General features: G+C 38.3%; 1 protein-coding gene across 2 annotated transcripts; it reads left to right on the top strand.

The window, feature by feature from the left end:
• Positions 1 to 260: 260 nt before the first annotated feature.
• On the top strand, positions 261 to 9,233 carry LOC124192290. Of its 2 annotated transcripts, none has more exons than XM_046585503.1 (3): positions 261 to 508; positions 2,009 to 2,466; positions 2,605 to 9,233. In XM_046585503.1, exons 1-3 carry the CDS (start codon positions 349 to 351, stop codon positions 7,504 to 7,506), a joined length of 5,520 nt encoding a protein of 1,839 aa, XP_046441459.1. In that variant the 5' UTR covers positions 261 to 348; the 3' UTR covers positions 7,507 to 9,233. The 2 variants fall into 2 exon arrangements, with proteins under 2 accessions (XP_046441459.1, XP_046441460.1); XM_046585504.1 differs by lacking the exon at positions 261 to 508 and adding an exon at positions 833 to 1,346.
• Positions 9,234 to 13,858: the final 4,625 nt, after the last annotated feature.

Below are 13,858 nucleotides of genomic sequence, written 5' to 3'. Positions count from 1 at the left end.
AGTAAAAAAGTAGCTTGATAGCTTTGGTCGTGTAATACCGATTAAGTACTACCGGTAGTATGTTTATTCGATAAAAGATGATTACGTATGTGTTGCTAGGAGACTGTTTGTGTTCGGATTCATTTATTCCATCAGTTGGTCTGGCGTGGTTTAGCGATGCAATGCTTCAAGACCGTTTTGAAATAATGTTTCGAGTGTGGCTCCATGGCAACCGCTAGAAGTTTGGAGTTGTATTGTCCGAGGTTTGTCTCAAGTAAACCATTGCTTGTTTGGCAAGTGCACCATTTAGCCACTAAGGCAGTTGCCGCTTCGCTGTGAATCGTATTACATTTCAACTGGGAATCTACAATGAGCCAAGCAAATCTGTTATGTCACAAGATGAAAATCCCTGAAACGCTAGATCACTTGATGTTTTGTTTGACCAAAGAAATCCTTTGCAAACAACCAGATAACGTTTATGAGTTTGCTGCAGATTTTTTCCATCAACTTGTCGAAGCAAGAAACGGAAGTAAGTTAATTGAATTTCATAAAGATGTAAGAAAGTTGTTGAATGTATGTTTGTCTAATTTGGTTTAATTTAATTACAATTTTCTCTAATTGAATTATTGCTGTGTGTTGCGAAACACAGCTAAATTTTCGCGATTGCGTTCTTTTTGTGGCTTCGGCCTTAACTTATCAGTTTATGTACATTTTTTCGCAATTTACAGACGGACTTGCGAGTATTTCTCATTCTCAACTTTATTTGAATTTATATATAGAACATCCTTAAGATTTGTTCAGTTAGTACTTTTTTTCATTATGATGCGTGGTGTAGACTATAGAGGACCACACAGCTTTCATTTCTGTCGTTAGACGGTTAAAGCTAGAGAAGCTGGCAGTAGTTAAATAGCAGTGGCAGAGGATGGTGTGTTAAGTTGTTTTGTTTCGAAATACCTCAGTTATTCGGCGAATACCAAATTTTTTACTTATTATACTCATTGGAAATACATATGCATTTGACCATTATATAATCCGTTACTACATTTGGAACCCTACGTCAGCAATTGGCCAAGCCAACTCTGGACGATGACGACATGAAGTGCAAATTTTCTTTAAACGAAATCCAAATTTGTGGATCACAGTTTTACTATATCGAAATTGATCGTGAAATATTTTTGTAAATATTCTTTTGAAAATTTGACACAAATTCTTCAAATACAGAAAAAAAATCATCGACGGAAGTGAACAATTCCGGAAAAAAAAACTTTTGCTGTGCGCACTTCAGTTGTTGTAGGATTCTATAAATAGACTCAGTTATTCTGGTTAATACTGCAAAATGGGGTGTGGTCTTTCACTTTGTCGCAAATGTGAGTCAAATTCTTCATTTTCTTAATTTGTTGGTAAAAATCATTTCGTGGATTTGTTCAAATTAAAGGATATTCTCCAAATTGTGGATTAACATATCACCATGGCAATTCTAATGTATTTGGGAAGGTATTTTCGGGAGGGGGGGGGGGGTGGAGGGGGGCGGACTTTCTTTTGGCTGTAATACAGTTCATAATAAGGAGACCGTTCCCAGCTTGGACACGGTCCCAAGTTAGGCAGTTCGACGGAAGTCCCGAAAAATAAAAATAATCGTAAAAAAAACTTTTGTCTTGATTTGATACAGTATGTTTGTAATAGTCTTCCGCACATAGCGTAAAAATTTGAAACTCCTGTGCGAACTATTTTACTAGGCTAGTTATTTCTAAATTGATTTTGCTAAAAGGAATTTTGAGGGACAAGTTGCACTTAATTCGGGAAACATTGAATAATAATATGTGCAATATGTGCACAAACACATATGCATCGCTTACAATCTATTTGATTGACAAATTATCGATATAAAGTAAAACATAAAAAACATGATGGGAAGAGGAAATTCTGAGTATGGTACTATCAGTACTATTTGTTTCACACAACCGGTCATAATTAATCCTTTTTTAAAATAATAATAATAATTTATTATAATTTTTTTTTTCATATTTAGCCGATCCAAACTCCTTTCCAGGATCGCATGCTGCAACTTCTTTATCAATAAAGAGAAACTCGGTTAGCACAAGTCCAGCTAGAAGGAGTGACAACGACCAACTCAATGAAGAAATTAAAGAAACGGATGATTTTGAAAAAGAGTTGCTGGAACTAAACGAAGAGAAAACTGAAAGGGAAGGTGATATGTCCCCTCCGCCAACCTTAGACGAGTCCATGTCAGATCACGACTCTTCGCCCGTGACGATAGCTGCTATTGTAACTTCGAAGACTCTGGAGTCTCCTCGAAGTGTGATTTTCACATCATTAAGTAGACCAACCAGTGGTTCATCAGAAATCCCCAAGAATTCGGAGGATTTTAAAGAAGCAGCGGATTCATTTGATGTGAACCGCCGAGTTACTTCGGCTTCAAACATTCTCGATTCAGAACCGGATCTACCATCAGTACCCATTGACGAAGTAAGTTTAATTTAATTATTTTGTAGATACTGTAGACTCACTTTAGTACACTCTATTTTCGAGAAATAACCTGTAAGGGAACATTGAATTTGTTGAGTTCTTCCATTCTACCATTAATGGATTCAAATCTTTTTCTAGGTAACAGATGAGATGAATCTTGCTGCTATTCAAATACAGTCAGCATATCGAGGGCATCGAGCAAGGAGAGAAATAATGGCAACTAACCAAAATACGGAAATTGACACGCCCTCGGTAGATTTGGTTGAGAACAAGGAAGAAGAATTTGAAAACGAGCATATCGAGGGGGAAGTCGAAAAAATTGAATTAAAAGAAAGCAATGAAGAAGACAAAACAAAAGAAATTGATGATAACGTTCAAACAGATGGGGAAGAAGCTTGTACATACAATACCGATGTAATTGACTCGGAATCGGTTGAAAAGATCTCCGTGGATAATGGTGTATTGGAAGAAGTTTTAGAAGGAAGGACCGACGATGAAATTAATTGCACAGAAGAAAATTTAGAGGCGCAAACGGAAGAGTTTGTTGAATCATTAATAGAACAAGACTTTACTGATCCTGTTGATCCGATAGATGAAATTAATGAACAGGACGGAGACAACATTCCTCAATCAAACATGATTAATTCCGACAATACCGTGGACTTTGTTTTAGAAGCGACGGAAGTACTTTCAACTGGGGCAATAGAAGGTGCTCAACTGGATCAAGAAAATTGCGAAGCAAGTGACAAGGAAGCTGAATCTCAAGAAGACAACGGCTTCGAGGAAGAATTTGAAAAAACAGGCAGTCCTGAAATGAATGAGTATGTAGAAAAAGCTGACATTGAAATCGAAAATGATCTTTTAACGGAAGAAGATTCTCAACAAATTGATTATTCAAATATTGAAATGCCAGAGGATAAACTTGAACTTGAAAAAATGCAAGATGACCCATCGGGATTAGAAAGTCATTGCGATGATGAAATTTCGGAAAATGCTCCATTGACAGAAAATCCTGAGCCTAGTGTCGATCTCCAAGAGGAAAACATTTATCCGCCGGACATGGGTGAGACCATACCTACCGATGAAAGAGCTGTAGTGACCGAAGACAACGAATGGTCCGACTCTAATCATAGTCCATTTGTAGACAAAATCTCAAGTCCTCAATTGAACGAAGATGACGATCTTAACCAACCTTTAAGTTCAGATGTTATGGCATGTCAAGAAAATAATTCAGAAACCGAAGAAGTGCACAATTACGACGCCTCAGCAAACATGTTAAGAAGTGACGAAGAAGAAAATGACACAACAATAACCGAAGCAGAAACCAATTCTGAAATATCAAAGAGCATTTTAGAATGGATTGAACAGGAAGATGCCGCACCACAACAAGAAGAAAATTCAGCAGAATCGGCCCCGTGTGTACTAGGAGAGATAGAAACCGTTTCTAACTTGAGCGATCATTTGGCTGACCTCACAGAAAATACAACAAATTTAGATGATGAAACGACAATAGGCCTACTGGAGAATAACATGATTACCCCTAGTGATAATGAGGATCATTTGAAGGACACTAATGAACAAAACGTTGAGTCGGGAGATAGCCATGATGACACGGATTTAAAAGAGATTGAAAACAACGTCGCAGTAGATCAAGACGATAACGCCTTGTTTGAAGAGGTTGACCAAGATGCATCTAATGATGACGAAGAAGAAATCTGGAGCAAATTGCAGAAAGACATTGAGTTAGAAGAAGAACAGCAACATCTTGCAGCCATCAAAATTCAATCTTCGTTCCGTGGCTACAAGACGCGCAAAGATTTGAACCTCGCCTCTGATCAAAAAGAGATTGTAAAATCAAACGACGATACCTCCGAACCAACGGACAATAATCCAGAGGGAAATATTTCTATGGAAGGGAATCAGTTTTCTGCATTGGAATCTACATCGGAAAAATCATTAGAGGATAATGATCATGACGACGGGTTATCTGAAGCTCTTGCTGGCGTTACCGAAACAATTGCCTCAGTTGCTTTATTTATGACGGATACACCTCAACCTAACTCCACTATACCTTTTTCAGAAAATACTCCTGAAGGGGAAATCAACGAAGTTCAAAATAATGATAATGACGAAGAAATTGCTCAGGCACTATTAGCCAATGTCAACGAAGTCAATGACGTTACAGAAGAATCCATGCCTAATGGAGAAGAAATCAATAACATTCAGCTTATTGATTCTTATGTTATTATATCTTCAATACCAGACATTCCCAATAGTCCAACCATACCAGACACATCAAACATCGAAGATAACCAGGAAAGTGAAACAAATTCTGACGAAGAAAAAAATAGTAGTGCTACTACGATAGTGGATAACACGGTAAACGAAATTGTAACCTCTGATCCAGAGGTTGTTTTTGAGTTGTATGTCGAATCCAATGAAACTACCAACGATGGCCTTTTGGAATCATCTTGGCAACCAAAAGAAAACTCGCCGCAAAGCTTAAATTATAATTACCTGGAACAAGATGAAATTCCTAAGATAAAGCGGAACTTTGAGGAAGAGCAGGAAAACGCAGCTGCAACGAAGATTCAAGCTGGTTATCGAGGATATCAAGATAGAAAACGTTTAAAAATAATGCAAAATCAGTTTGACGAAAATCAGGTAACGAACAATGAAGAGGATGAACATTTAAACGACGAAATAGAAAATGCCGCCGCTACAAAAATTCAAGCTGGTTATCGTGGACAGCAAGACAGAAAACGTGTAAAACATTTGAAAGATAAAATAACAGCAACTGGTATGTTGGAGAGCGACGAAGTTCAGTTTGACGAAGCAACAAAGTTATTTGGTTCTCACGAAATCATCCAACATAACCCACATAATCTAACTTTAATTGAGCTAGAAAACGCTGCTGCAACAAAAATCCAAGCTAGTTATCGGGGACATCAAGATCGTAAAAGAACAAAACAATTCAAAGATAAAAAAACCAACCCTGATGCAGTGGGCATCGATGAACCTCGACTTTTTGAGAAAGAAATTGTTCAAAATGATTCCGACGAATACATAGAGGAAACTCAAAATCTACTAGAAACTGAACAAGAAAACTTTGCTGCCACTAAAATTCAATCTAGTTATCGAGGACATCAAGATCGGAAGCGAGTAAAAAATTTAAAAGATCAGTTACGTTATGACAGTATACAGCCCAATTCAGCTGTTATCACTGAAACTCTTCAATTTGATGAAACAACTAATTTGAATGATTCTTACAAAGATATTCACAGTAATCAAGTGAATTTTACTTCGATTGAAGTAGAAAATGCTGCAGCAACAAAAATTCAAGCTGGTTATCGGGGACATCAAGATCGTAAAAGAGTTAGAGAATTAAAAGATCATATTACGAATCCTGATATTGTGGATATTGATAAAACTCAACTTGTTAAAACCACAGACCTTAATTCTTCTGACGACTTTGTTTTACAGACTCAACCTTACATAACTTCGATTGAAGTAGAAAACGCCGCTGCAACAAAAATTCAAGCTGGATATCGGGGACATCAAGATCGGAAAAGAGTACAACATCTTAAAAATCAAATTTCCGAAAATAAAATGTTAGACAATAGCGAAAATCCATATGATAATGAAACTATTCCTTTTATTTCCGAGGATTATGTTCTTAAATCTACACAACCAGAAGTATCCTTATTGTTTGAAGAAGAAAACGCTGCTGCAACAAAAATTCAAGCTAATTTTCGGGGACATCAAGATCGGAAAAGAGTGCAACTTCTTAAAGTCAATAATCAAATAGCAGAAAATCAAGTATTCGACAATAATGAAGAAAATCAATCTGATGAAGAATCTATTCCTTTTATTTCCGATGAATATGTTCTTAAATCGAATCAACCAAAAGTAACTTCATATGAACAAGAAAACGCCGCTGCAACAAAAATTCAAGCTAGTTATCGGGGACATCAAGATAGGAAAAGAGTACAACATCTTAAAGATCAAATAACAGAAAATCAAGCATTAGACATTGAAGAAAATCAATCTGATGACGAATCTATTCCGTTTATTTCTGATGATTATGTTCTTGAATCTACTCAACCAGAAGTAACCTCGTTTGAAGAAGAAAACGCTGCTGCAATAAAAATTCAAGCTAGTTATCGGGGGCATCAAGATCGGAAAAGAGTACAACATCTTAAAGGTCAAATAGCAGAAAATGAAGTATTAGACAAAAAAGAAAATCAATCAGTTGAATCTATTCAGTTAATTTCTGACGATATTGTTCTAAAACCTACTCAACCAGAAACAATCTCGTTTGAACAAGAAAACGACGCTGCAACAAAAATTCAAGCGAGTTATAGAGGCCATCAAGATCGGAAAAGAGTACGACACATTAAAGATCAAAAAGCAGAAAATCAAGTATTAGATCATGACAAAAAACATTATGATGAAGAATCTATTTCGTTTATTTCCGACGATTGCGTTCTTAAACCTATTCAACCAGAAGTAATAACTTTGTTTGAACTAGAAAACGCTGCTGCAACAAAAATTCAGGCTGGTTATCGGGGACATCAAGACCGGAAAAGAGTACAGCATCTTAAAGGTCAAGTAGCCGAAAATATAGTAATAGAGAATGAAGAAAATCAGCATGTTCAAGGAACGCTTCAGATTAATTCTGATGAATATGCTCTTAAACATTCTCAACCAGAAGTATCTTCGGTTGAACTAGAAAACGCTGCTGCCACAAAAATTCAAGCGAGTTATAGAGGACATCAAGATCGCAAACGAGTTAAACATTTCAAAGCTGAATTAACGTACGCAAAGAAAGCAGATGAAATTGAACTTGATAATACTAGTGCGGAAAAAACAATAGTATATGAGTGCGACGATTTAATTCGAAATGCAGCTGCCAGATCAAACGTAACTTCAGCTGAACTAGAAAATGCTGCTGCGACAAAAATTCAATCCGGATTTCGAGGACACCAAGATCGTAAAAGAGTACAACATTTGAGAGAAAATAATTCAGCTTCGAAATAATTTCCTCGAAGATACGTAGATGAACGGATATTTCCACGTACTTACATTTTGATAGGCCTACTAGTTAGAAACAATTTAGGAATGCTTTTAAGTTTAAGATTATGAAAGTTAAGTAGTATACCGTATAGGTTTCTTTACAAACTAACTATCATATTTGTTGTGGCAAATAGAGTGGCTTACGTCCGAAGTTGCCAGTTCGATTAAAGCGAAAAAAAAAAAAAAAATTGGGCACGAACTGGTAATTGTTCTTGCATGGTGGCTTATGGAGTTTCTTTGGTGTCATTATTAGTTTTATTTTTCCATTTCAGTCATCTTCAGTTCCCTTTTATAATTGGATAACTACGTTTCTTCGTTATCTGGTGATATTATTATTTTTATTTTACCTCGATTTTCATTGTAGTTTATTTATTGTTAATTTTTAAGAAAACGGCATTTTGGATGTTTACAAAGACTAGTATAGTACATCCTGCGATTCCTGCCCCGAGCAAAGAGGGAACCCCGTGCACTACTGCACCCCTTTGTCTCCTCTTAAGCTTCTTCTTCGTCTCTTTTTCCCATTCTTCCCTTGGGCGGCAAGAAATGGATATATTTTTATAAACGGTTAATGACGGACGGGACGGGACGGACGGTTACAAAAAAATAAATAATAAATAAACTAAAATGAATATCGAGGTAAAATAAAAATAATAATATCACCTGATAACGAAGGAATGTAGTTATCAAATTATAAATGGGAACTGAAGATGACTGAAATGGGAAAAAAAAAACTAATAATGACACCGGCAAAACTTCATAAACCACCATGCAAGAACGATTACAGTTCGCGTCCATTTTTCTTATTCGATTTATTCGAACTGGAAACTCGGACGTTGGCCACCTCTATTGAATCTATTGCCACGAAGATCGGCTGCTTGGCTGCGTCCTGGTAAGGAGTGTTGTCCCCCTATACCCTATCCGCGGGCCTGCTGAGACTAAGCTTGCACCTACTTCTCCGCCCCCCGCCCCCCCCCCCCCTAAAAAAAAAAAACCATTGCCACAATATCACACGGGCCTTATGTCCCATAAGGCCCGTCCGTACTTGTTTCTTTTTTTTAATTTTTGTATGAAAGACATTTGTGTTTATTTCGAAATAAATTTATGTTAATCATTAAGACCTGCTGGATTTTCTTATATTTTTTCGTCTTCGATCGCGTTATTTTAAGCTTAGGAAAATAATTATAAGAAGAAATGGAGGGAAAGCGCTCCTAAATTTCTAGTAGTATAGTGCAGCGATTGCAAAAAGAGACTCGTGATCACATCTGCAGCGACGCGAGTCTCTTGAAATGGCTGCACTACTACTAGAAATAGAGGTGCGCTTTCCCTCCCGCACGAAAGATTGCTTGACTACTAATATACGATACGAAGATTACAGAACGTATACCCAAATTTACTTTTAGCCTCATCTATTAAATCTAATACACATTTTTTGATCGTATTTTGTGTTGACGCTAAAAGAGAACTGAAGTCCTCTACCTATAATATTATAGTAGGCTTTACAATAACATACCATAAAATTATGCCCTCTGAATGGAGAGAAGATCAAGCTCGGATTCCTAGTTAAAATCAGAAAAAAATTATATTTATTCCACAGTCTATAGGCTACCCTGTAATCTGTAAAGATTAGTCGTGCACAATTCATCTTTGTACTTTATACCATATAAATTGAAAATACATTTGCGAATACAACATTTTCTAGTACATTTTGGTTCGTGCGATTCCAGAATGGGTAGACTGCGATGAGCTCGATTTATTGTGGGGGAACACACTACTTCACTTTTTAGTGTTTTAAAAATGAAAACGTCGTGCACCTCATCAAACCAAATAGGTCAGCTCAGATGATGCAGCCGACAATTTTAGCGTGCGTTTTGTCTTCAGGCACGGCCTCGTCTTACGTGGAGAATCTGATGCAGATTTGCCATTACGCCCTCACCAAAAGTGCCAGTAGCGAGATCACTGTTTGCTATGAGCGCAGCGTCGACTGCGTCCTCAAGAGTACGAAATTTGTGCCTTTTATACGATTGTGCTTTGACATACTACATATACGGAAGGACAGCTGCTCGGACAGCTGGTGGTCAATGATTGTGTTCCACTTGAAATTTTGATTGCTTCGTTTTATGAGGACCAGAGATATCATGTGTCACGTACTGATGTCTTGGCATTAGTGGAACTAAACTTATGTGCCATTGGGTTGCCAACCCTTTTCAAGATGCACATCGAGACATTTTTCCCTGTTTGCTACCTTGTCTTCCCGTAATTTCTCAGATATTCTCAAATTCCCAAAATTTCCCGTGATTTCTCAAAATTTCTTAATGTTTCCGTAATATTTTTTACCCTCTTCACGGTTTTTCTCAAGAAATGTTATAAATTAAAGACATTTTTCAAATAACACTTTTGCAATCGACGTTTCATAACATTTACAAATCTACCATTATTTTAGACATTCGGCAACAAAAAGTTTTACATCTTCGACGATTTGGGGAAAATAAAGACCCTTTTCTCACAGAGGGGATATCAGGTGGAGGAAGGCTGCATATGTATGTATAACATTGGTGGAAACCATGGAAAAAGACGACTAGTGTGGTTCCTGAAAGAGAAATTGTTTTCAATTTTTTTAATGACCGTCAAAGTGCTACCAATTTTACTTGAAAAATTCCTTCTCCACTTTTACGATGTAGAAAATTCTGTATATAGCTCCTCCAACGCAAAAACGATTGCAGCACTAACGTTTTATGAACGTGATATGCCATATCCCCTCCAGTCCTAAGAACTTTTTTGTCCTCCCCGTGTCTTGTCCGCACAGTTCTTGCAGACTGCGTCTGTATTTTCCTTTTTTATCCAGCCATAGATAGTGAGTCTTCCACGTCTTTGGCTTCAACTCACGAATTTCGTTCTTTCACATTGAGAAATATTTCTATAGACTTGTCGTAAAAATCTAGAGTTTGGAGTCACGGCTTCGAAATGTGCTTTTGCTTCAAATAAGAGATGAAACTCTTTTTAAATAATGTGGTCCTACGTTGTGTATGTTAAGGTGAATCCGCTAGGTTGGTACAATCCGAAAATGAGAGCTCAGAATTGTGCGACTGACCGAAGTCAAAACGAAGGTGCGAACTGAAAAATTAAGGGAGAGGGGGAGAAGAAGGGGGTGAGAAAGGAATGTGGTGAAAACAAAAGACGATAGGGTAAAAAGCCGGAGGCTAGAAAGAAGATTAGCAAAATGAAAGATTTTCTGACATTCTCACGGACCGGGAATGTAGCTACTTCGGCTGCTACTCCTCTTCAAAAATCCTTTTTTACTGCTGCTTTGGCCGCGCATTTTCGGACCGGACGTGTATGTGCTGGAACGATGGCCGGGCCAGACGAAATTTCAGTCAGAGCGCTGGCCGGCTCAGTCACCTGGAGTGGATAGAGTTTAGAAATGGGGGGATTCATTTTCCCATTCGCCGTGCGGATGTCAGCAGCTCGGATTTCGCCATCAGTGCTACGGATGAGATTTTCGATTACAGCGAACTTCCATTCTCTGCGTGGTCTCTTATCATGGATGAGGCTACGTCTTTCTCTTTCCCTACTAGCACAGATATATCCATAGGATATACCATGGATGTCAGTTCCTATCCAGTTGGATATCCAAGTTGGACTTCCTATGGATGTTTACAGGATATACTAATGTCCTCCCCTATGGACGTCAAACTTGGAAATCCATGGACGTCCAAAAACGGACGTCTATCGGTTGGGAAAAATTTAAAATTTAACTTCATCGGGGATCGAACCCGGGCCATGTTATGCATCCATGCTGCAATTGTTCTTGGAAGAGACCATGAGAGTATAGTAGCACCAATAATTCGAGGTTTATTCGGCTTGTGGAGGCTAGTGTGTTGAGGTCGATGACATTCACGAAACGAAGAAGGGACTCCGTTCCTGCTGGATGGCATTTTCTGAGGCAGTTATAACAAAGTCTTTTTGTCTTTGCAACTTCCTACCGTTGTTCAACTGTCTTGACGGTAGTGCAATCAGTAGGCCAGTGTTCGCCATCACAAAACGGACAGTAAAGTTTTCGGACAGGAGGAATTTCTCTTTTCTTCGACTCCTTATTTGATTAGTTTGCTCCCGTAAACATAACATTCCAATTCTTGGGAGGCTTGAGCGATGATGGATGAACTCTCACTATCTTCAAGGATTTCTATTTCGGTTAATAGACTCTTCCGTAAAGTGTTCAACTACCTTGATCTTGTCGTGAAGATCTCCCAACTTCTTGTTCAGCTCGTGGATATTTCGATCTCTGTCCATAGCAGCATCGGCGATGATGTCGGAAATTTTGGCGATGAGTCGAGTAACTGCACCGCGATTGCCACCACGTTTGGACGTTAGGGAAGCCAACTCGCAATTTTTGTCGAATGAAATGGTGAATTTCGGAGATGATGATGCTAGCTTGTCAGCTACTAGCGATGGAAACCAAGCTTGGTAACCAGAGAAAGAGTTGGGCCAAGCGTGGCCACGAGGTTGATGATTTCACAGCTATGAATGATGAGTGAAAAGCCAGTCGACTGTTGACTTGAAATGCGAGAGGAGAGTAGAGATTGACCAAGTCCACGAGGATAACGCGCACTGTAAGCTTTGGAGATTCACTATGATGTATGAGAAGAGACAACTATCGAGATGATTGAATAGTGAATAGCAACATGATTGTATTGACGATTGGCTTAATACATAGAAAGCTCCCTGAACTACCGACCGAATGACTCTTTCGAATTGTCAACCATGCAATTCAAGAAACACGAATGAGATTTAAGCTTCGTCTTTATACGCCAACTGAAGAACGTGTTCGTTTTCATGCGCCAACTGAAGAACGTGTTCGTCTTCTCTCGTTGATACGGGCTGAATAGCGTTTTTAAATCGAAAATTTCCCGCTGTCTGTTGAGCCAAAATCCTCACTGGTGGTAGTAGCTGAGGAGGTATTCTGCGATGAAGATCTTGAATAATGTTGAAAATTCCCACTGCCTGCCGTATGTGTTCCTCCATTTATTTCTGATTAATCGCTTGAGGTTGAACAGCTTGAGGTTAAGCGACTTGAGGTTCAGCAACTTGAGGTTCAGCAACTTGAGGTTCAGCAACTTGAGGTTGAATGACTTGAGGTTCAGCGACTTGAGGTTGAATGGCTTCTCCAAATTGTGCGTTGGCTTCTTGCCGAAGATTTTATTTTGCTCGTACACAGCAGCCTGTATTGCCCGTCTGATTCCACTGCTTCTCTTTCTTGGCATAGAGATAAAAGCAAGGATCGATGATGAAAAAAGATGGACGTTGAGACTCAAAGTTGAGTGATGTGAATCGAGATGAATCCTCAAAAATAAGAACCATCCGATGATAAATGAACATAAACGAGATCAATCCCAGGTTTTCTCGTCCGCACGAGTATTGAGAAAGACTTAGCAACCAGATAGACCACGAGACCAACTCCACGTGGAGAAAGAGAGAGAGAACGACTGCCGACCACGTGAAGGAAATGGCGTGTACATATACTTTTTTTTTAATCATAGCCTATCCAATCACTAATTTTATCTATACAGAATGTTGAGACATTCAATTCCCTAATCCGATCTTCTTGTTCAACTGCCAATTGGTTTCCGCACTTTCACGCAACACTTCGGTTTTTTTACATCCATCTCGGTGGACTGTTACGGTGGCTTCTTGATAATGTTGTTAAAAGAGAAAATGAAAACACGAAGGCAATATAAGAAGTGTGACTAAATCTTTTTGGATTTTGATTAACTAATTTAAAGGATTATTTTCTAGAGTTTTGCTTCGTATCTTTCCACATTGATTTCATTGTTTGAAAAAAACTGTGATTGTCGAAGATGAATTACAGAGCAGATTTTTCATTTTAGATTAATTGTTTAAGTTTTATATCCTTTAAATCTTTATTTATTCTTCATATCTTCTCGCAATCCAACAACCCAAAGGGTTGCTAACAATTTTTACCAACACATTTTTTTAAAATTTATATTGGAAAAAAGGTAGCCACTCTGACCATTGTTGCCATCTTTGCTGGGTTGCAGGTGTCGTTGCTTATAGGTAGTCAGTGCCACCCATATCGGTTGCCAGTAAAAAAGGTAGCCAGTGTTAACATTCCGATTCAGATATTTTGGTCTCGCTCACACCGGATGCTAGAAGCGACTTTGATTGATGGCAAATTTTTTTTTACCAACCACGTTTTGATTGTTTTCTCCGATGCCTCCTTTCATGGGTGCGGAGATGTCTGTGATGTGATAGGGTCTTGGGGCCATGGTCTTGGAAGACAAATCACTCATATTAATGAAAT

Source organism: Daphnia pulex, chromosome 4, assembly GCF_021134715.1.
Source record: "Daphnia pulex isolate KAP4 chromosome 4, ASM2113471v1".
Taxonomy (NCBI): domain Eukaryota; kingdom Metazoa; phylum Arthropoda; class Branchiopoda; order Diplostraca; family Daphniidae; genus Daphnia; species Daphnia pulex.
Note: the sequence above shows the minus strand (reverse complement) of the source record. Positions and strands in the feature narration are given on the sequence as shown.